Below are 23,168 nucleotides of genomic sequence, written 5' to 3'. Positions count from 1 at the left end.
AATAAATAAATAAATAAATAAAAAGACTGCATAATACATTTTAATTTCAGTGAAAAATCAGCATTCTTTAGATTTTATTTATTCTTCAATAGAATCCAGTCTGGCTTTGTCATAATAACTTCACATAATTTTTCTGAAGTCATATTTTGGTCTTCATTTAATTATTATTCAGCTCCTCAAAATTTTGTCAAATAGTGTCTACAAAGCAGATTTTACCATTTGCAAAACAAAAAATAAAGGTCATGAGAAAATAACTAACATTAGTAAGCTAAGCAATAATAAATACATTTCCAAAGGCTTAGTTTTTCAAGTAAAACTCAAATATTGGCACAATTCTCCATTATGCATATTGAAAAGGGAATTAAAAAAAATTATGTCCTACAGTTAGATACACATTTAGAAATGCTAATCTACATTTAGAAATATGTATCTTTTTTATGTTTCACTAATTTTCCATTAATTTTCAATTTTAATGCATTATTTTAGAAAACCCAAATCTTTGAATTACACATACCTGTTTTCAAGGGTAGGCTACATATTGAAAATGTGTAATAAATTATATTTGCATATTTTATATATTTAAATAATATTTAAATGTATACATTGCCAGTAAAACCAAACCAAAACAAAACTTGAGTCCCTTGGCACACACACTGTCCCAGATATCTAGGAAAAAATCACAATCACACAAATATAAGATTAGCCAGTAGCAAATATTATTGTTTTTACATTAATGACTACAAATTGATTTTTTTTATATTCAGAAACTCCATAAATTCACCTCTCAGCTTGGGAGATACAAACTTATTATTTCCTGAATGAAATAAACAGCTGTTTTCAGTTTAGAAGAGGCTTTACAAATGTACAGGTATTTTTCAAACAATTACTAACAGTGAACTGTATCATTTGGGGGTCAAATTTTTGATAAGATTTAACTCTAAGCATTATTTCTTTGCTTCAGTTTTCAGTTAGTATATATTTTTAAAATGGTGTTGTTAGGGGGAGGGGGTATTTTTGGTATTTAAACTCTCTGCCTTTCCTGTGTCTTACTTTGACCTTCCTGATCAGAGTATGAACTCTGTATCAGGGATTCTAAAAAAAAAGTTTATAACATCCAGGCAAGAGAAGTATGCCAGTATAGAGTGGTTAAAATTAGTTGTAAAATGAAATCTTGCTGAAGATATATGATAGTCACAAAATAAAAGTTTCTTTTAAAAATTAAATTGAATTTTTTGAGCAATCATTAATTTTTCAAGCATTATTACTATTTTCGCACTTTAATGATAAAATTGATCTTTATATATTCAAAGGAAAATTGTTTTAAATATAAGAGCATTACTTTGACAAATAGAATTGAAAATATTATTTTCCAAATTTGTGCAGGCACTATTTAGATAGAGAGTATATTAAATGATATGGATGTGACTTATAGCCAGGTACATTTGCCTGTAAAACCAACAAACAAAAAACAAAGAAACAAGAAAAAATAAATATCCATGCTGTGAGAATGAATAAGCTACTCTGAGAGAGTGGTTTGTAGATTTCAAGTAATTGAATTGCAAATCTATATTTGAATTGATTTTAATACATTATTTGTAATTTGAGCAATCAAGTGTGACAATAGTGTTGGTTAAAAATAATTTTTTTTTTCCATAAAGAAAAGAAACCTTTACCAGGTTTTATGATAGCATCAAAATAAATGTTTCTTTACTTATAACTATGTATATGATAGAAATATAAAACAATTTAATGCAAATTATTGGATTAAAACTGCATAATAATTAATAATGTTCTTGTAAGTATTTTTGTTCAGATGTTTTCCTATATATGCATTTCTAATGAATATTCAAGAATGGGATTCCTGAGTCACAGAGAATTCATGTTTTGAAATGTGGTAAATGCCTCCCCTTGGTGTTAAGAGGCTGAGTTAACCTGCACTTCACTCTTACCATCAGCATAATGAGTCGGGTGCCCTGTATCCTCTCCAACATGGGTATTCCTGCTATCTCAGCCTTTCTGGTGGGTAGATAGCGGTGGTACAACAGTGTAATTTTAATTTGTATTTTTCTGATGACTAATGATGTCAATCATCTTTCTAGCAGTCATTGGCAATTTGGATATCATTTCAGAGTTCTTCAAGTTCTGGATAGCTTTCCTATTCTTTTTTTAAATGATTGCTAGAATTTATTTGTATATTAGAAATAATACTTTTATTAGTAATGTGTATTACAAATACTTTTTTCACTCTCTGACTTAACTTTTTACCCTCTTAACGGTATTTTTGCAAACATGTGAATAGTAATATATGTATTTTTCTTTATGGATGTTGACTCTTAGTAAGTCCAAGTTAAAAAAAATCTTTCACACCCCAGTACTTTCACTATGGTTTCCTATGTAGTATCCTAATAGCTCTACTGTCTTATGGTTCATATTTGAATCTAAAATCCAACTTGAGTTGATTTTTGATGTGATATACGATACAAGATATCCAAATGACTCAGTCGCATTTGTCACAATAACCGGCCTTTCCTCACTGCTCCTTGGCCCATTTGCCATATTCAAGATTCCTTACATGTGTGATTTCATTTTGGGGCAAAAATTTGTTCCATTTATCTCCTTATTTACATGTTACTGATATGCAAAGTCTAGTAAAGTAACTTAATAATGAGCTATTACATACAATTTTTTTTTCAAGGTTGTCCTGGAACTTAAAGCACTCTTCATTTATATTTACATTTTAGTATTAGCTTTTCAATGTACACACAATAAGCACTTTTAATTTAATGATGATTGTTTTGCCTCTATGGGTCAATTTATTTTTATTTTATTTATTTATTTTTTTTGAGTTGGAGTCTCACTGTCGCCCAGACTGGAGTGCAGTGGCCGCTCCCGGCCACCGCAGCCTCACCTGCTGGGCTCCGGCGATCCTTCCACCTCAGCCTTCCGAGTAGCCGGAATTACAGGCATGCGCTACCACGCCCGGCTAATTTTTTGATTTATTGTAGAGGTGAGGTCTCGCTGCCCAGGCGGGTCTCGAACCCACGGGCTCAGGCAATCCACTCACCTCAGCCTCCCAAAGGCGCGGGATTACAAGCTGAGCCACAGAGCCCGGCTCTATAGATCAACTTAGGAGAGCATTACTGTTTTGATAATATTCAGTCTTATCCATAATCAGCATTTCCTTCCATTTATTTATAGCTTTTTTAAAAAAAACTTTTCTCGGTAATGTTTTATTATTTTCTTTTTAGAGAAACTACATATCTATTGTGAAATTTATTGCTAGGTATTTTTTCAAACATTTCTAGTGATTACTTTTTAAATTTTAATTTTGTCATTTATTGTGTCCAGATGGATATGCAATTAATTTTCTGTATTAAACTGAATATAAAGAAACCTTATTAATTCATTTATTAAATCTAATAGTCTCTAATTAGATCATGGTTAAATTATTATTTGATATATCATATCATACTCTTGAATACTGACTTTCATGTATTTCTTTTCATAGTTATTTCCATTCATTTTATTGCCTTATCATACTGGCTTTTTGCTCTACTAATGTATTGAATAAAACCAGAAATTAACTTCAAGAAGAACTTGTGAATCCAAACAAAAACATGGTAGTTAAACAATCTATTCCTGAATGATCCTTTGGTCAACATAGGACTCAGGATGTAAATTTAAAAATTCCTCAAAATGAATGACAATAATAAAAGAGATCAAAACCAAAACTGTGCTCAGAGGAAAATGTATAGTACTTAAGGTCTACATTAATAAAACTGAAAGATCACAAATTGACAACTTAGCATCACACCTCAAGGGACAAGAAAAACACGAACAAACCAAACCCAAAGCTAGCAGAAGAAAAGATATAACAAAAATCAGAGTAGAACTAAATGAAATTGAAAGAAAACATATAAAATATCAATAAAACAAGTTGATTCTTTGAAAAGATAAACAAAATGGATAGACCGCTATCTAGATTAATTATGAAATGAAAAGATAAAATTCAAATTATCTCAATCAGAAATAAAAATGGAGTCATTACAGCTGATACAATGGAAATTCAAAAGATCATCAAGATTATTATAAACATCTCTATGTAAACAAACTAGTCAATCTAGAGGAAATAGACAAATTCTTGGAAACATACAACCCCCACAAAACTTTGAATAAGGAAGAAATAGAAACACTGAACAAACTGATAATGTATAGTGAGATTAAAACAGTAATTAGAAGTCTCCCAGCAGGAGAGGTCGGGAAGACGGTGGCCAAGCCAGTAGGACTATGCAAGTCCTGGTGTGAGAGAGTGAGTGTGTGGAAAATTTTGTGTAGGCTGGTGAGTGAGTGGGTATGTGAGTGGCTGATTGAGGGCTAGGGAGCTAGTGACCAGGGTTCTACTGGTACAGCAGCTGGTGTTTCAACCGCTTGGTTTGGACCCTAGTGATTTCCAAAAACAGAAGTCAAGTGCCATTTTGTTTTAATCAAAAAAATCGTTCCTGGGAGGAAAATGCTGGGAGAGACTAAGTGAAGTTGGTGAGCAAGCGACCAGGCCCCTCCTGGAGCAGCAGCTGGTGTTGCAGCATCTCTGCTTGGTTCCTGGCACTTCCCATGTTGCTGAAGTCGAGTGCCATTTTTTAAAAACAGACCAAAGTTTTCCTGCGAAGAAGGGCAGGGAGAGACTACCAGCTCCAGGTTTTGCCTCACCACTTTGGCACCTGGCTGGACACTGGCAGCGGGAGCTGCAGAAAGAGCCCATAGGCAGAGCCCCATCAGAGAGGATAAGAGAGGCACCCTGCCACCATCTTGAAGCTGAGGAAGGAAAGTGCTAGCCTTGTTCACCACAGAGCAGTAGACCCAATCTCGTGACTGGTGGACCAACGACTCAGAGGTTGATTGTGACCCGGAGGGAATATCCTGAAAGCACAAACTTCAGAGGGACCTGATAATTGCTGAGTCCCAGCTGCCCCACCCCCTACCCGGATCTAGATACAGGACAAAGGGAGTAGCCAGAAAAGGACGAAGAAGAAATCCAAAGAGATCAGTGGTGAATCCGGAGCTGATCCAAATCCTCTCCTCCCCAGCAATCCTCTGAACGTCAGACCCACACAGCTGAGCCACAACTGAGAGGTACAAACCCAGGTGGAGCCTGGACATCAGTCGCAATAGAACTCCATTCCAGGATAGGCCTGGCTGGGGCACCCCCCACAAGTACCTACCTGAGGAAGAGACAATCCTGCATCTCCCCACTGGAGGAGATCTCCCTGACCATAGGAGAGTGGGAGGGGAGGACTGCAGCCCCACCCACTCCCACTGCCCCTCCTTCTTCCCAGCTCCAGACAATGGGGAGAGAGTGAAAGAGATGGAAGTTCTGTAGGAAAGAGCAGACGAGAGGAACAATAACAGAGCCTGCCACAAGAGGGCAGGATTTAAAAAAAAATTTTTTTAAAAATTTTAAAAATGTTTTGCCTTTGTTGGTTCATCTATTAAAAATATTTTCCTTTGTGCATGAATGTGTATATGAGGGTTTGATCTGCAGTCCCCTTTTTTTCTTTTCTATTTCTTTTTCTTTCTTATTTTGTTTTTTGTTTCCTATTTATATGTGTATGTGAATGAGTGTTCATCTTTCATTTTGTTGTTGGTTTGCTTTTGCTCTTTTGTTCTTCTCCTTTTTAAATTTTTATTCTTTTAAGTTTAGGGTATTATATGTGTGAGGTTTCAATCTGAACTCCTTTTTTTCCCTGTCTTACTGTTTTTCTTCTCCATTCATTTTGTGCTAGGCATGTGTGTGTGTGTGTGTGTGTGTGTGTGTGTGTGTGTGTTTTAGTTTTCCTGGTTTGTTTTTTTTTTTGGTTTGTTATGTTTTTGTTTTGCTTCACTTTGTTGTTATTCCAGAAGTCTCCCAGGGGAAAAAAAAAAAGTCTAGGACCTGATGGACTCACAGTCAAAGTATACCAGACCTTCAAAGAAGACCTCGTACCAGTTTTACTAGAGTTCACAAGATTGAAAAGGAAGGAATCTTTTGTAACTCATTCTATGAAGTCAGTATCACTCTGATAACAAAACCAGGAAAAAGATACAACAAAGAAATAAAAACTACAGACCAATATTCCTTATGAATATAAACACCAAAATCCAACAAACATAGTAAATTGAATTTAACAGTACATAAAAATATAATATACCATGACCAAGTCGGTTTTATCCCAAGGATGCAAGGGTGGTTCACATACACCAGGCAATAAATGTGATACACCACATAAAAGTAATTTTTAAAAAATCTGATCATTTCAATAGGTGCAGAAAAAGCATTTGATAAAATCTGGTATCCCTTCATGATAAAAATCCTCAGCAAAATAGGAATAGAAGTAACATTCCTTAAAATAATAAAAGCCATATATGACAAACCCACAGCCAATATCATTCTAAATGGAGAAAAGTTGAATGCATTTCCCCTTAGAAATGGAATAAGCCACAGTTGCTCACATTTATCACTCTTATACAACATAATACTGGAAATCCTAGTCAGAGCAATCAGGCAAAAGAAAGAAATAAAGGGTAACCAAATCGGAAAAGAAAAAGTCAAGCTATCTCGGTATTTCAATGATATGATCTTATACCTAGAGAATCTTAAAGACTCCTCCAAAGGGCTCCTTGATAGATAAATTTGGTAGTTACCAGATCAATGCATACAAATCAGTTAGCACTGCTAACGACCAAGTTGAGAATCAAATCAAGAACTCAATCCCATTTACAAAAGCAGCCAAAAAGCTAAGATGCCCAATCAAGAAAGTGATGAATTTCTACAAGCAGAACTACAAAACACTGATGAAAGAAATTATAGAGGACACAGACAAATGGAGAAACACTCCATGCTCAGGGACTGGAAAAATTAACATTATTAAAATGACCATATTACTCAAAGTAATCTATAGATTCTGTGCAATTCTTATCAAATTACCAATGTCATTTTTCACATTAGTAGAAAAAACAATCCTAAAATTCATATGGAACCAGAAAAGAGCCAGACTAGCCAGAGCAATCCTAAGAAAAATGATCAAAACTAGAGGCATCACATTACCTGACTTCAAATTATGCTACAAGACTATAGTAACCAAACCAACATGGCATTGGTATAAGAGCAAACACATGGACCAATAGAACAGAATATAGAATCCAGAAATAAACCCTAATACCTACAATCCACTGATCTTCAACAAAGCAGACAAAAACATTCACTGGGGAAAAGACACTCTTTTCATCAAATGGTGCTGGGAAAATTGGATAGCTACATGCAGAAAAATAAAACTGATCCCTCTCTCTCCCTCTATACAAAAATCAACTCATGATGGATTAAAGATTTAAATGTCAGACCCGAAACCATAAAAATTCTAGAAGAAAATCTAGGAAAAAATCTTCTGGACATTGGCCTAGGCAAATAATGTATAGCTAATACCTCAAAAGAAATGCAACTAAAGCAAAAATAAATAAGTGAACTTGATTATACCTAAAAGGTTTCTCCACAGCAAAAGAAATAATTGACAGAAGTAATAGGCCTCTTACAGAATGAGAGAAGATATGCACAAACTATACATCTGACAGAGGACTACCAAAAGCTACAAAGAAATCAAACAAATCAACAAGAATAAAAGCAAATAACTCCACTAAAATGTAGGCAAGTAACATGAACAGATATCTCTTAAAAGACGATAGACAAAAGGCCAACAAATATGAAAAAAATGCTTAACATCACTAATCATCAGGGAAATGCACAATGAGATACCACTTAGCACCAGTCAGAATAGCCATTATTAAATAAATAAATAAATAAATAAATAGTGGTGCAGATGTATAGAAAAGAGAATGCTTATACACTGTTGGTAGGAATGTAAATCAGTACAACCTCTATGGACATTGGTATGGTGATTTTTCAATGAACTAGAAGTAGGTCTAGCATTAATCCACCAATCTCACTATAGCTTTCTACCCAGAGGAACAGAAGTCATCATGTAAAAAAAGATACCTGCTCCCACATGTTCTTTGAAAAGATAAACAAAATTGATAGCCCACTAGCTAGATTAATTAAGAAACCAAGAGATAAAATTCAAATTAGCTCAATCAGAGTTATGAAGACATTACAATTCACAATTGCAAACATTTTCAATAAACCTAAATGCTCATCAGCTAGTCTGTGAATAATGAAAATGTGATATTTATACACTATGGAATACTACTCAACTATCAAAAATAATGAAATAATGTATTTTGTAGCAACTTGAGTGAAATTGGAGAGCATCATCCTAAGTGAACTAACGCGGGAACAGAAAATCAAACACCACGTGTTTTCACTTATAAGGCAAAGGTGAATTAAGGATCAACAAAGGCATAGAAAATAATAGAATGGACATTGGAGACTCAGAAAGAGGAGAGGAAAAGGGATGGAGGGACAGAAAATAACTTATTAAGTAAAATGTGCACAAGTGGGTGTGGTGGGTACATTTAAAGCCCAGACTTCTTGGCCACTATACAATGCAACCATGTAAGCAAAAACTACTTGTATCCTGTAAAGGTATTGAAACAAAGGGGGAAAAAAAGAAGAAGAAGAATTTTCAGAATTTTCTAATGCCTAAACTACATGTTAATATTTAATTAAATGCATACACTTACAAAAATGTGTAAGTGTATGCATTTAATTAAATATTAACATGTAGTTTAGGCATTAGGAATAGCCATATTTATAAAATAAGCTATAACAGGTAGATCACAAAAAGGCATAGCTTATACAAGCTTGTTCTATAAAAAAATTGGGTGAGATAAATATTTTTCAATCAATAGTGATCATATTGAAAGCAAAGGGCAAATGGAGATGAGCATTTGGTATCATTTACCACATTATTTACCCATAAGATTAAAGAGTTAACTAAAAACAAATAAAGTTATAAAATAAGAATGAAATATAACTGTATTTGTGTTTGATTTCATGATGAAAAATTACTTTAAATACATAAACACAGTTGTGGTAAATTGTTGCTTTGCCTACATTTATTGAACCACACTTTTCAGTGGTTTTGAGTAGTTGATTTCCAAATCATTGTGACCAGCATTGACCAAGGGCACTTTAGCAACTGCAATGCAAGCAAAGGCTTAAGGAGTCATTGTACTGGATGGTTGCTCATTTTTGGATATTTGCATCCACTCTCCTCATGAAACCCCATGTCTTGGACTTCAGACATCACACTGTGGAAAGTCCAAGGCACTGGGAGAGTCTGGTAAAGCAAAACCAGGGTTCTCTGGTTGAAGCCTCAGCTGAGCCCTCAGATTACAGCCAGCCTTAGCTGTCAGCCCTAAGAGATTCTTCCATTTTTGAACTACAGATGACTGCAACATCAGCCAATATGTGGAGTAAAAGAACAACCCAGCTAACCCAGTCAACACTCAGAATCATGAGATAATAAAGTGGTTATTTCAAACCACTAAGATTTGGGATCATTTGTGGTCAGAAATATGTAACTAAAACTACAGTAGACTAGCGAATGAAGAACCATATATTTACCTTAAAAGAAATGTATGTATAATATTAATATTCAAAACAAATAAAATATTAAAAATATTTATTTAAAAATGACATGTAAAAAGGATAATAGCTATATCTAAAGTTGATTAAAATAAATTTAAAATATTTCACCAGTCTTATTGATTCAAATCAATATTTTAAAATACCAGAAGTTCTGGTAGAATTTAAGATTAGAAAGCTTAATCCATCAGATTTTGCACATTTATTAATCCATTTATTTTTTCAGCCAATATTTTTAGACACTAATATATGCTATATTCAATTCTAAAGGTAAATTAGGTAAAAAAATTAAAAAGTGATTAATTTTCCTAAAAGTTAATGCTTGTTAGAAACTGTATCTTAAAAAATGGAAAAGGAATCAGAAGTAGACGTGGTTTACGTTAATAAATGTGTTTGACAAAGTTACTGATAAAATAACTTTCTTTTATTAATTTTTCCCTGATTTTCCATGTCATCTACAACCAATACTACTTCTTAATTATGAAAATAAAAACCTTTAAATAGCTCAAAGATCAAGCTGCAAACATCCAGACAGAATTTCTTAGTTTCAAATTCAGTCTCAATATAAAATTATTCTCTGATCAGATCTTCCATACATTATGTCAGGAGTATGTTCTCTTTTTTAATTCAGCTGCATCAGTCCTTAGGGCTAAGGGTCATGTGTGAGGTGAAAAGGTTTTGACTTGACTGTCAATTTTAATGTTACAACAGAGTTGAAAGCAGCCAACACAATGTTAAAAAAAATTATTCTCAATTTTTTTCAGTGTGTTTTAGCCTTTCAAGTGAATTATGTTATTAATATTTATTTTTAATATGTAGTCTTTTAAGATGTATTTAGCGATGTTCTCTCAATCTTCCTTAATATTTCTCCTAAATATATAATGAGCACAGAAAGATTGAAAGAGGAAGAGCGAGAAAATAGATTTCTGCTTTGTTTTTCAATATCTTACTCATTTTTTAATAAGAATATTTTTTAAAGTTATTTTGATTTAAATTTCTGTATGAAGGTGAATGAAAATTCCTTTCTTGCTTAGGTTATATTTGATTACATCCACTCCTCAAGGTTAAGGAGATGAGAATTGAGTTGTTGACAGAATGGAGAGAAAACAAGGACAAGGTAAGCAGCTCTTTGACACCTTTCAGAAGCAGTTCTCTCAGCAGAACTTCACAAATTTTTTATTTTTTTATTTTTTATTTTTTTAGTTGGAGTGTCACTCTGTGGCCCAGACTGGAGTACAGTGGCAGCTCACGGCCACCGCAGTCTCGACCTGCTGGGCTCCAGGGATCCTTCCACCTCAGCCTTCCAGGTAGCTGGAATTAGAGGCATGCACTACCACGCCCTGCTGATTTTTTGATTTATTGTAGAGATGAGGTCTTGCTGCCCAGGCGGGTCTCGAACCCTTGGGCTCAGGCAATCCACTCACCTCAGCCTCCCAAAGGCGCGGGATTACAGGCTGAGCCACCAAGCCCGGCTAGAACTTCACAAATTAATTGAACTATTGTCAATCAACAGAACACAGAAATCTGAATGCTGGTTAAAATAAACTTTTAAAAATGAATACCTCTTAACAGTTAATAGCTAAAGAGCAATAGATTATTTATGTAATCACTTCTAATATGACAGAAAACCCTTATTAGCACTATGGATCCAATTATATCTTTTTAATTAGCCTCTACAAACATGAAAGTGAATTTTTATAATTTGATATCAGGGTTGATATCCTTCCACCAATATAGGCAATGGCATGCTTCATCTTCTCATGCATGTTTGCCTTTCCACAACAACCATGATGTCAGAATTCTGAGCATAATTTCCCAAAGTAGGTTATCCTGCCAATTTTCTTCTGTGTCTCCTTATAAGCCATTAAGGTAAATATTAGTTAACAATTGTTGCATTCAATACTTAGTACTTAGGTTGTCATAGATCCTCATATTCTATATATCTGTAAGAAATTTGTACATAATATGTTAACCAATAGCAAAAGTTATGAATATACAATAGCAAACTAGTTAATCTCTTTATACTACACTCATCCATCTGGCTCCAGCAATAATATCTTGAAGGAAGAAGGGAGACAGAGGGAGAGGGAGGGGGAGGAAGACAAGAACAAACCTTATTAAAGATATCAAAATCTCCTGCCTAACATTTGATTTAAACAATCCAAATAATTATTGCTTGTGTAGAAAACTTAGGCTTTCATGCATATCAAAACAGGATAAACATCAATCATTTAAGTTAAAATTCATTTTTATTTTATCATCTCTCTTCCTAGTCTAGAAATGCAAATTCTTGAAGTATGTCTAAACCAAACTGATAAAATGAGATGCCAAGATAAACAAATAATCCTAAATTCCTAACCTTATTGCCTCATATATTGATGTTTACAGTAATGTTTTTAAAAATTAATTAAAGTATCTATCTATCCCTTTAGGTCTGGCAGTAAAATTAACTTTTATTTTACTTTTATCAAAGAAAGAATAAACTGAAGATAATAATACTATTGAGTCATATTTTGACAAAAATACTGTTATTTGAGATATATTTTTTTGATATGACTGAGGTAGATTTTGGTAGACTTTGAATAAATGTTTTATATTTTCATTTATATTTGTTCATAGTATATCCAAATATCTTGATACTTATTATTTAATAGTGCCCAGAAAATACATAAAGATATAATTTTCAACTAATATTTGAACAGTTGCTTAGTTTTTCAATCCCTATCTCAAAAGTTTTCTATTAAATAAAAACTTAAAATATACAGAAATGACTGACAGTTGAAGACAATAAAAATAAGCATCCACAATGCAAATCTGGAACTACTAAACAAATATAAATCCATCTTAATATATCTATCTTTCCATAAGTCCATCCAAACATCCAACCATAATTCCACTCTTCCATTATTCCATTCCTCTATCACTATATCTTTCTATCTATCTTCTATAATTTACCTATCAATTTATCTTTATAATCATCTCTTTATATTTTTTTCTCAAGATACTTTTTCTTGGTGGGAAACTTGAAGTCTGTTTTTCATAGTGTCTGACTAGTTCAATAAATGCTCGTTAGGCTCTTACTCTGTGCCGGGAATTGGACCGTGTGCAGCAATATAGAGGGGCAAACAATCTTGGTCACTGCAGCACATGGAACCAAGTTTAGTGAAAAAATTGATGAAAAATAATTTTAATTTTGGTACTGATTATTGTCACAAAGAAAAACCTCTCCATTGTTCTTCCAGGTCAAACCAACATTATGAAATGATCTCTCTTGCAACAATAAGGACAGTAAATTAGTAGAAGCAGAAGTGGATATTACAAAACTCAGTTTAGGAGGCATTTTTTTTTTTTTTTTATTGAGTTGGGAGTCTCACTCTGTCGCCCAGACTGGAGTGCAGTGGCCGCCCCCGGCCACCGCAGCCTCGACCTGCTGGGCTCCGGCGATCTTTCCACCTCAGCCTTCCAAGTAGCTGGAATTACAGGCATGTGCTACCACGCCCGGCTGATTTTTTGATTTATTGTAGAGAGACGTCTCGCTGCCCAGGCGGGTCTCGAACCCGCGGGCTCAGGCAATCCACTCACCTCAGCCTCCCAAAGGCGTGGGATTACAGCCTGAGCCACCGAACCCAGCAGGAGGCACATATATTGACTCCCTTCTCTCACCGGGTCTCATTACTGGGATGCAGATGTGAGGGCAAAGGCGGTCATGACCTAGTATTAAATCGTAGCAGTACTGATGCCTTTGGGCATATAATCTGATCTGTTGCCCTGGTTCCAGTTTTGTTTGTGATCTTAAAGCTCTATGTATTTCTTTGTCCCTTTCTTCCAATATTGTAAGCACTGTATCAGATAGGGCAACATACATAAAAACAATATTTACTGACTAGGTAGATGGATGAATGTTCTTTGTCTAATGAGGCACATCTTAACTTATCCTAGCACTCAATGCACATTTTGGACACAGGTTTTGTCCACCAAGCTGCTCTTACGAGCCTGAGGCTCAGTCACAAAATTAATTCACATTTGTTCCATAAATTATTTTAGAGTCTTCCTTCTCACTTAGTCCCTGCTTTCTTTTCTGCCCTGATTTGAGGTACCAGTGTTGTCTGTGCTCAAGATAGCCTGCCTGTGAACAATTTTTGATAAGTATTTTCTAACTGTACTTAATACCACCATTGTATAATATTTTCCATTTTCATAAGACATTATTATGATGTAATAGAAGTTGATCTATCTTGCTGCTTTCTACAAAAAAAGCATTGTACACTATTCTTGAGATTTCTAATTATCTCTTTGCCTATGATACATATTTAAAAACTTATTTACATTTTATGTGCAAAATACTTTAAGAGGCACTGTTGTATATCTTGACTTATTGATGATTTACATGTGAGATCATCAATATAGAAAATATGCACTAGAAAGTACAAAAATGCTATCAATCTGACAGGTAGTATGAGATAGGATAAGAATGATGGTTATGCTGTGTGCTTCTGCATTACTTAAATTGCTCATATACGCTGCACTCTTATAACTTAAAATAGCTATGCTTATTTGAATATAATTTTGCAATATAAATGTATTCCTAGACTGAATTATTTATGCTTCTGCTCACAAACAGCATTTTAATACATTATACAGTTGAGTTAGATAAGACTATTTGGTTGAAATATCATTTCATTAGCAGCATTTATATAAGATATTCAAGGTAAAAGCAAGAGTCACGTCATACTCCTCTTCTCTCTTCATTTTCCCAAGAATTTAACAGAGAAAATGTAAATGAGCTGTCAGGCTGTTCGCAATATTTTTGAAATAAATTATTGAATGTTTGTGTGTATGAAAGTATAAATTTATTTATTGAATTCTGACTATTGTCTTCATGGCAACATCTATAATTCTAGATTTCAGTGGGCTAGAGAATGGTAAATTGAAAATACAGTGTGGCTAATGCTCTTCTCAATGTGCACGTAGCCATGTAAGTACAGTCCATCTCACAGAGTAGCAATATTGTTCAACACTGCTTCTATATTTTATCCAAACACTGCCTTAAGTGTGAACATAGTCTGTTTACCAAAAGCTATCTCTTGCCAATGAATTTATCCTCAGTAAAAATAACTGCATATCCTTAGAAAAAATAACTATAAATGAGAAGGAGTATTTTTCTCTCACTGACTATACCACTTACAGGCATGAGTATAAACGATGTGGTTTTTTTCACATGAAGAGGAAAATTATTTTGCCATTAGGGCTGTCCACCAAACATTCTCCCAGGTACAAGTTAGGATACCTCTCACCTGGTGAAGTTTTCCATGTCCATGTGGCTTGTTTGTTATTGAATTATAAACAAAATAAAAATACTACTCACAGACAGAATCTCTTAAGGACCAGTGACCAATTTGCTACTTTCTGGGTTTTTTTTTTTGACATGGAGACCAACAATGCTCAATATTTTAGCTTACATGTCAGTGTGAGCACCCAAGTGATAATATCATGAAAATGTAGAATGAGTAAGAAAAAAGCATCTTGGTATTTATCCATGGAGTGGTTTAAAGTTATTTGTTACAGCAGAGTTAAGTCTCCCATCCCAACTGATGAACCAATTGACCTAAATATTTCCTATTCTCATTTCCCTGTAGATCGTTGTGTATCTTTATATAATAGGAGATACCACCACGAGTCTTACTAAGATCACTTCAGTCCTTACACACAACACATAATGGATCAAAGTGCTGCACAGACAAAAGAGAAGTCAGCTATAGGCATGCCAAGAAGTACCTGCATTGTTTTACTAAGTCTGAAGCCAAGGTATCGTTCCACTCCAGGATCTGTGCACCTGGTTATCTTTAGGAAGTCAAAAGAGAGCCCATGTTGCCTTCATATACCAGGATTATTAAAAAACTTAATTCTAATAAATTGGCCTCATGTTAAGAAAGGTATGTCATAAAACACAAAGAAGCTCATAATTTACCTTTGACAGTTGATGATCTAGTGCAACAAACAAGACAGGACAAGGAGATTGCATAAACAACATTTCCAATATTTTACAAAAGAATTAGCATTCACGTTTAATAAATTACTTAAAACTTTGTTTTAACTAAACTTTAAAAAATATATCAAGGAGAAATTTAAAGATTACTTAAGTATCTTGTGAAAAAATATTGTTTAAGACTTTAAGTAAATATTAGTTGAAGGGATTAAGAAAGAAGAAAAATAGAAAGTGTGTGTGTGTTTGCAGGAAGACAGTGGGGGTGGGGAGTAGCTCTAGGAGTTGTATTTACCTGTTCTAAATTATGAAAATTTTATAGTCACTTGAATAGGCATCGATGTAATTTGTGTTGTCTTTTCCACTGTAAAGTGCTTTGGGTGTCTTACCTTTCTACATAATCTAGTAGCCGGGAGCAGTGATTTGAAGCAGGAGCATCATGACCTCCTACTGCATAAAGAAAACCATCGCATGTGGCCACTCCTACACCCCCTCTCCTCTTACACATGGGAGCACACATGTTCCACTTATTTGTATGAGGATCATAATATTCCATTGAGCTCAAACAGGAACTTCCATCACGCCCTCCAATTGAATACAACCTAAAAACACAATTGGGAAATGTGATTTAACATGATAGTCTAGATGACAAAACATAGAAAAGAAAATGTCTTCAAAATTAAATTTCAAATCATGAGACTCAAATGTGTTAGCAATACATTACTTCACAGGGAGACTTTGTTAAATATGCTCTATAAATGCTTTATAAATGATACCTGGAATTCCTATTATTCTAAAATGCAGTATACAAGAAGAAATTAAAACAACTATAATTTTCTAACCTTATTGTATCTAGAAAGTTGCATAGATTTAAATTGTCTATTTGCAGAAATAAATAATACTAATACATTATGTTTAATGAATATTGAGAAGTATTAAAATATAGAATGAGATATAAGAAAATGACTATAATTAGAAAAGAAGTTACTTGTTCAACAAATGGTTTGGCCATGTGTAAATCATGCCTGCTTCTTGTGTTCCATCCCCACAGCTTACAACACTGAAAAATGAGACTATCCAAACAAGGATTGTCATAACTTTCTGAATCATTGTCTATAACACAGCTAAAGATAAGTCTTTACAGGAATAAAGGATGCAATGGTGTTAATATGATAAAAAAAATTCCTGAAACTTACATGATACACTAATTTTGCTATAGTTATTTTGTTAATGATAATTATGACAGGAATCTAAGAAAATAAGTTCTGCATCATACATAGTACTCAAATGATTTAAATATATTGTCTAATCCTAATAAAATAGCTCTTCCTTGTTTGGTCATAGTCATAAAAATTTCATCACAATGCAGCGTTGCATTCATTTATTTATCTATTTGCTCACTATCATATTTTTGAATATTTAGTATGTGCCACAAACTGTCCAAAGTTTAATGAATGTGTTCATGAACCCAACAGGAAAAAAAATCCCTACACTCAATTTGACTGAGGTTGGAGTGGATGTAATACACAAAATAATACAACTATTTATAAACATATAATAATTAATAATATATTAATATATAATACAGTTATTATTTTATATACAATTGTGGAAAGTGCTAAGTGTAGTGGACATAGATAGACTCCAGAGCAGGGTCGGGAATGCAAAATTTTGGTTTTTATTTAAAATAAATGACCCAAAAAGATCTCAAGAAGAAAACAATGTTTGCACAAAAACTTAAAGATGCTGATAGTGATTGGAGGTGAATTCAGTAGCATCTGGAGGAGAAGATTCAATGGCTGACTGAAAAAAGTTTTAGGAGCCAAGGAAGCCAGAGTAGTTGGAGCAGAGATTGAAGGTAGTGGGAGGTATTTCAGAGTGAACAGCTGTTCACACAGGTACTGGTAGACATTTCTCCTGAATGAAACAAGAAGTCATAAGTGGCTCTGGAGTACAGCGAGGACATGATTGGCTTCTGTTTTTAAAAATTAGATGAAATCTTTCCTTTACTACGGACATTATGCATAATATATTGATAGACAATTCTATAATTTTCATTTCTAAATAAGCAAGTGCATAGAAAGACATTATTACTTAGCATATAAAATCAATCAGGTCTTATATTTATGATTTCATGTTCTAATATATTTTAATAACTCTAAATATGATGTCTAAACTTATCTCAAATCCTGGGGACATATTTTTAAAGCTGTTTATGTTCTCATAATGCCTGCCATGATAAAATGCTTCTGATTGCCCAAGTGTTCCCTTTATGGATGTAACGTCACTTTGCTTGATTAACTCAAAGTTTTCTGCTGGCTCTCAATCTTGTGCTATGTAAAAATTAACCAATAGGAGCATTTAAAAATGACAAGTATTGGACAATTTCACTTGCAAAGGCACCCAGAAGTGAAATAATTATTCACTCAGAAGTTTTTATCATCCTAAACACTTCATGAAATCTGAACCTCATTTATTTCTATGTTTCATTTAAATTGAAGATCTTACTCAAAAGAAGCATGCTATAATCTTAAGATATTATTCAAATGCAACTAAATGTATTTTGCAGTTACTTTTTACTTATTGGGCATCTTCATGTAAGACACAGTCCCCGACACATTTATTTTACAAATAAAAATGACATCACCCTTCTACTTTCTGTTGTTTTAAAAGAAACATTGACTTCAAGTTGCTTTATTTATTCATACACATTATGCCAATAATCATATTATTGAGTTATCTGAACCCAGTATTGCGGATAAACTGATAAAATCATTTTAAGCAATAATATATCACGCTTGTTTTTTCTCTCTGAAATTATTTTCAGAGTAACATACAAGCATATATCTGTGTATATAGACAGTAATAATAATATACAACTTACCAAGACTAAGTAATTAATAAAATATAAAGTCTGAACATAATCATATCTAACCTAGCACCAGATTGTCTATAAGTCTGTTTAAGTTCTGGAATCAGTAATCAAAACTTGCCAACAAAAAAAGCCCAGGAACTAACAGGTATATGAAAAATGTTCAACATCACTAACCATCAAGGAAATGCTAATCAAAATCACAATGAGATATCATCTCACCCCAGTTAGAATGGCTATTATCAAAAAAAGACAAAAATAACAAATGCTGCTGAGGATGTGAATAAAGGGGAATTCTTATACACTAATGGTGGCAGTGTAAATTAACACAGCCATGGTGAAAAACATTATGAATGTTCCTCAAAAATTAAAACTAAAACTACCATATGATTTAGCAATCTTACTACCAAGTGTATATTCAAAGAAAATGAAATCATTATGTTGAAGAGATAGTTGCATTCTCATGTTTATTGTAGCCAAAATATGAAATCAGACTAGATGCTCAGCAATGAATAAATGGCTGAAGAAAATGGAGTATGTTTGGTGATACACAATGGATACATACTATCTAGCCATAAAAAAATGAAAACATATTGTTTGTGACAATATGAATTAACCTGGAAGACATTATGTTAAGTAAAATAAGCCAGGCACAGAAGGAAAAATACCTCATGATCTGACTTATGTGTGGAATCTAAAAAAATTATCTCATAGAAGTTGAGAGTAAAATAGTGATTACCAGAGATTAGAAAGAATAATGAGAAAGCATAGATAGAGAGAAGCTGATTAATGGTAAAATGCTACTTAGATATGATAAATAAGTTCTAGTATTCTATTGCACAGTAACTATAATGAACAACAATGAATTGTGAATTTTGAATAGCTAGAAGAGATGATTTTGAATGTTCTCATAACAAAGAAATAATAAAGGTCTAAGGTGATTAATTACCTTATTTGATCATTTTGTAATACATAGAAGTATAAAAACATCAGATTGTACTCCATAAATATGTACAATTATTATGTGTCAATACAATGCAAACAAGAAAGGCCCAGAGTCAGAAGACTTCACTGGTAAATTAGCACAAACACTCAAACAAGAGTCAATCTATCCCAAACTTACATATACTGAAGAGGAGAGAACACTTCCAAACACATTCTGTGAGATCGGTATTACCATAATACCAAAGCCAGACAAAGATACCATAAGAAAACTAGAGACCAACATCCATGATGAATATAAATGCAAGAATCTTCAACATAATACAAGCAAACCGAATCCATTAACAGGATCATACATCACATCTAAGTGGAATTTATACCTGGCATGTAAGAATGGTTCAACACACAAAATTCAATTTATGTGACACGTATGTCACATTAACAGAATAAATAATAAAAATCACATGGCTTTCTTAATAGATGTAGGCAAAATATTTCACAAAATTTAGAACCCTTTCATGTTAAGAACGCTCAACAAACTAGGAATAAAGAGAAATTGCCTCTTATGCCATTTCAATCTAATGGAGAAATAATAAATAAAAATAAATTGCCTTTACAAAAAATTAATTAGGATGTTACTTATTAAGCCAAATTGCTCAAAGAAAAATCTACATATTATCTAGAAGAAATGAATTAATTAATAAATATTCCATTTTTCTACCTCAGAATATAAGAAATAATGTTATGACTTGTAATCACATTGTTTACATTATAGAAGTTAAATATTTAGCCTGTTAGCATATTTGTAGTTAATAGAATACTCATTAGCATGTATTAGCAAATGTTTTATTTTACAGTAAAACATTTTTGCAAATCACAGGTTATAATATCACTGACTTCTTTTATATAAGCACAAACATTATGACTCCTCTACTAATAAAATCCAACAGCACAAGGGTTTATACAAGCAAGAAGTTTATGTAATGCTTTGTTAAAAATGAGAGAACATTTGACAGTTCTTTTTGTAAAATAAAAACTTTATATATGTTACTTATTTTATTAATTATTTACTAAAGCCACATTATCAGTGGTTTCCTTCATGTGGCATATAGTCTGTCCTTTTTATGTTATTCATAGTATGATATTTCTTACAGATTAAAAATGTAACTATAATTTTAATAATTTAATATAAAATGCCATCTAATAGAATGGCAATTTATATTGTTAGGTAATAATATCAATAAATGCCGAGGAAAAATTACTTGAAAATATGCTAACTTTTTTTCAAGAAAGTATTTTGAAAGAGAAATAAGAAAAATTGAATTTATGTAAAAGAAAAAAATAGTGCTTCATGGATCCATTTTCAAAACCAATAAACATATTTCAATACTTAAAATAATTAGTACTTTGTAAATATATGTGATCAACCAGCATTGCCTGTGATCCATTTATGTGCAAACATAAATCAAGACTGAACTCATTATTAGAACGTAAAATAAATAACAATAATAAAGCTACCTCCTTATATCTCCCCTCACAATCCATTTATTCATAGTCTAGAATGATTCCTTGCTTTTGTTCACTGCAATGACAGATGTTAAGAATCCAAAGAGCGGAGAAGCATCTGATGATGGAAGTCAATACACTGACAGCATAGGAAGTGACAGCTGACAGTTTCACAACAAGAAAGAAAACGTGACATTTAAACTCAGAATTGAAAGATGAGTAAAAATTTATAATTTGAAGAAATAGAAAAGAAACATTATATACAGGGAAAGCATTATGTGGAAAGACGAGGGACATGTAAGGTTATGGCATTGGTAAATAAAGAGTGGCAGATATGTCATATTGATGGAAGGGGTGGTAGGGAAAGATGGGAAAGAAAAGATACAGCTGGCAGGATGAACAGTTAGACTGAGAATGAAAGGGGTTGCATTCCATGTTGTGAGTTGGGGTTGCATTATAAGGCCATGACAAAAGACTGACAGTACTATTCTTAGGACTCATCAGGTTCATAGCTCAGTTTGTTGTCAATAATGACTAGCATATCCTTTGCATACAAAGAATTGATAGATGATTCAGAAATAGTCTAAGTAAAATCTCTAGAACTTTGCCAAGAATTGTAAGAATACGAGTCTTCCTAATATTTTCCCTAATTGATGTCTTTAAGCAGCACATAGATAAGTTTGGCAATGTTTAGTTGCCAGGTTCCAATACCTTGAGCCCAGTCACCAGGCTCCCATCTAAGTGTCACATATTTTATTTGCTGTTACATTTGAATGTATATAAAAATGGCTCTACAGGTGTTGAGACCCAGGGTGTATCTCTAGATTATGATTATTTGCTAAGAAGTAAGAAGAGTATGAAATTTTACCCTTGCAAGGTAACAAATTAACCTGCCTCAGTTTCAGATGCTGGGAGAAGACACAAGATTCAAGAGAGAGAGAGAGAAATGACTTTACTGGTTACAGTACAATAGACAGCATGAGCTTCATGTTCACATTTTTTGCCCCCCCGCCCAAAGTTTCAGTAGTGTGATTCAGAGTAAATTGGGTGAAGCCACATGTTATGGGGTTGTTTCACATTTAAGGAACCTCAAGTTTAGGAAGTGTTGATCCTTTAAAGGGAGCTGCCATAAAACCTGCCCAACCTTTGCCCCGAAGGGAGACATTATTATTCCGGTCAAGGAACAAATCTCTGTTCTTTGACACAAAGGAATACAATATTTCTATTATCTAAAATCTCCCTGATTTACAAATATCTTGATAAGATGGTATGCATAAAAGTCACCAATACTTCTTGCTTGGAAAATATACAGTAATGCTAAACTCCATGTAGTACTAAGTCTCCCGTTCTAGTGTTCCAAGGTAGAGTCTCAGCATCCGCAATGGTGGGTTGAATAGTTGGAAGGAAGATAAATGGATAAAAGAATGCAGCCTGTCCCATCTAAAAGTCCACCTTCTGTGTTGCACAACTCACTTTTCACATCCCATTGATCATAACTTAAATACATGGCAAATGCCTACCTGGTATATGCTGGAACATGTTGGCTCTCTTCTGGTGGTCATATGTCTTACTAAAAGTTGGTGTTTATACTGTCATATAAAAAGGAGCAAATGAGTATTGAGGGGCAATTAGGAGGTTCTACCAGAGTCCTAGATGTTTTTCAGTCCTGTGTGACACTGGGCATTCATATTTACTCTATATTAGATAGCTTTTTACTACACACACAGGGTTACTTCTGCTCATCTCTCATTGATCAATTGAAGTTGTGTCTCCACCAGAAAGTATTTTCTGATCCCACTTGTTTCCTAAAATTTAACTTTACTTATAATCTGTAACATAGGTATAGTGATTTACAATTTTGTATACTTTACCAATAAATCATACTTCAGGTATGATTACAGAAAACACTTCCAATACCATTATCGAAATATTAGAATGATTTGCTAAGTAGCTTGGAATATTAAACATAATATTCACTCAGTGTATTTGGTTACCCAAAAAGAATGCCTAGACATCCTTTCTATCGCATAATAAAAATATTAGAATCCCACAACTCTGGCAGCATAACAACTTTGGAGCAACTCTCTATATCCAGAAGTTAGTTTGCTCCTTTGTTTCTCAACTAATGGAGAACTCTATCATTTGATCCCATTAGCGGGCTTGCCAATCCTGCTGTCAGATTACTCCTGCATCTGCCTGACCCTGACTCTTTTCATGGGAGGTAATTGTTACAGTGTCTAACAGGCCAGTGAATGGAATTTCATAATCTTACAACAGGCTGAATGACTACT

The 23,168-nt window shown here is 33.5% G+C and overlaps 1 protein-coding gene across 1 annotated transcript in view; it reads right to left on the bottom strand.

Moving 5' to 3' along the window:
* Nucleotides 1-23,168, bottom strand: part of KLHL1 (kelch like family member 1) — a gene marked incomplete at its 5' end in the record, with an annotated part of 353,122 nt that overhangs the window by 10,466 nt on the left and 319,488 nt on the right. The window contains one exon of the mRNA XM_008052763.2: nt 15,947-16,159. Coding sequence (XP_008050954.2) covers nt 15,947-16,159 — 213 coding nt within the window. The remainder of the gene's footprint in view (nt 1-15,946; nt 16,160-23,168) is intronic.

Source organism: Carlito syrichta, unplaced genomic scaffold (assembly GCF_000164805.1).
Source record: "Carlito syrichta isolate Samal-C Ts95f unplaced genomic scaffold, Tarsius_syrichta-2.0.1 Scaffold287495, whole genome shotgun sequence".
Taxonomy (NCBI): Eukaryota; Metazoa; Chordata; class Mammalia; order Primates; family Tarsiidae; genus Carlito; species Carlito syrichta.
The sequence above is the reverse complement of the archived record's forward strand: the minus strand, read 5'-3'. Positions and strand labels throughout refer to the sequence as shown.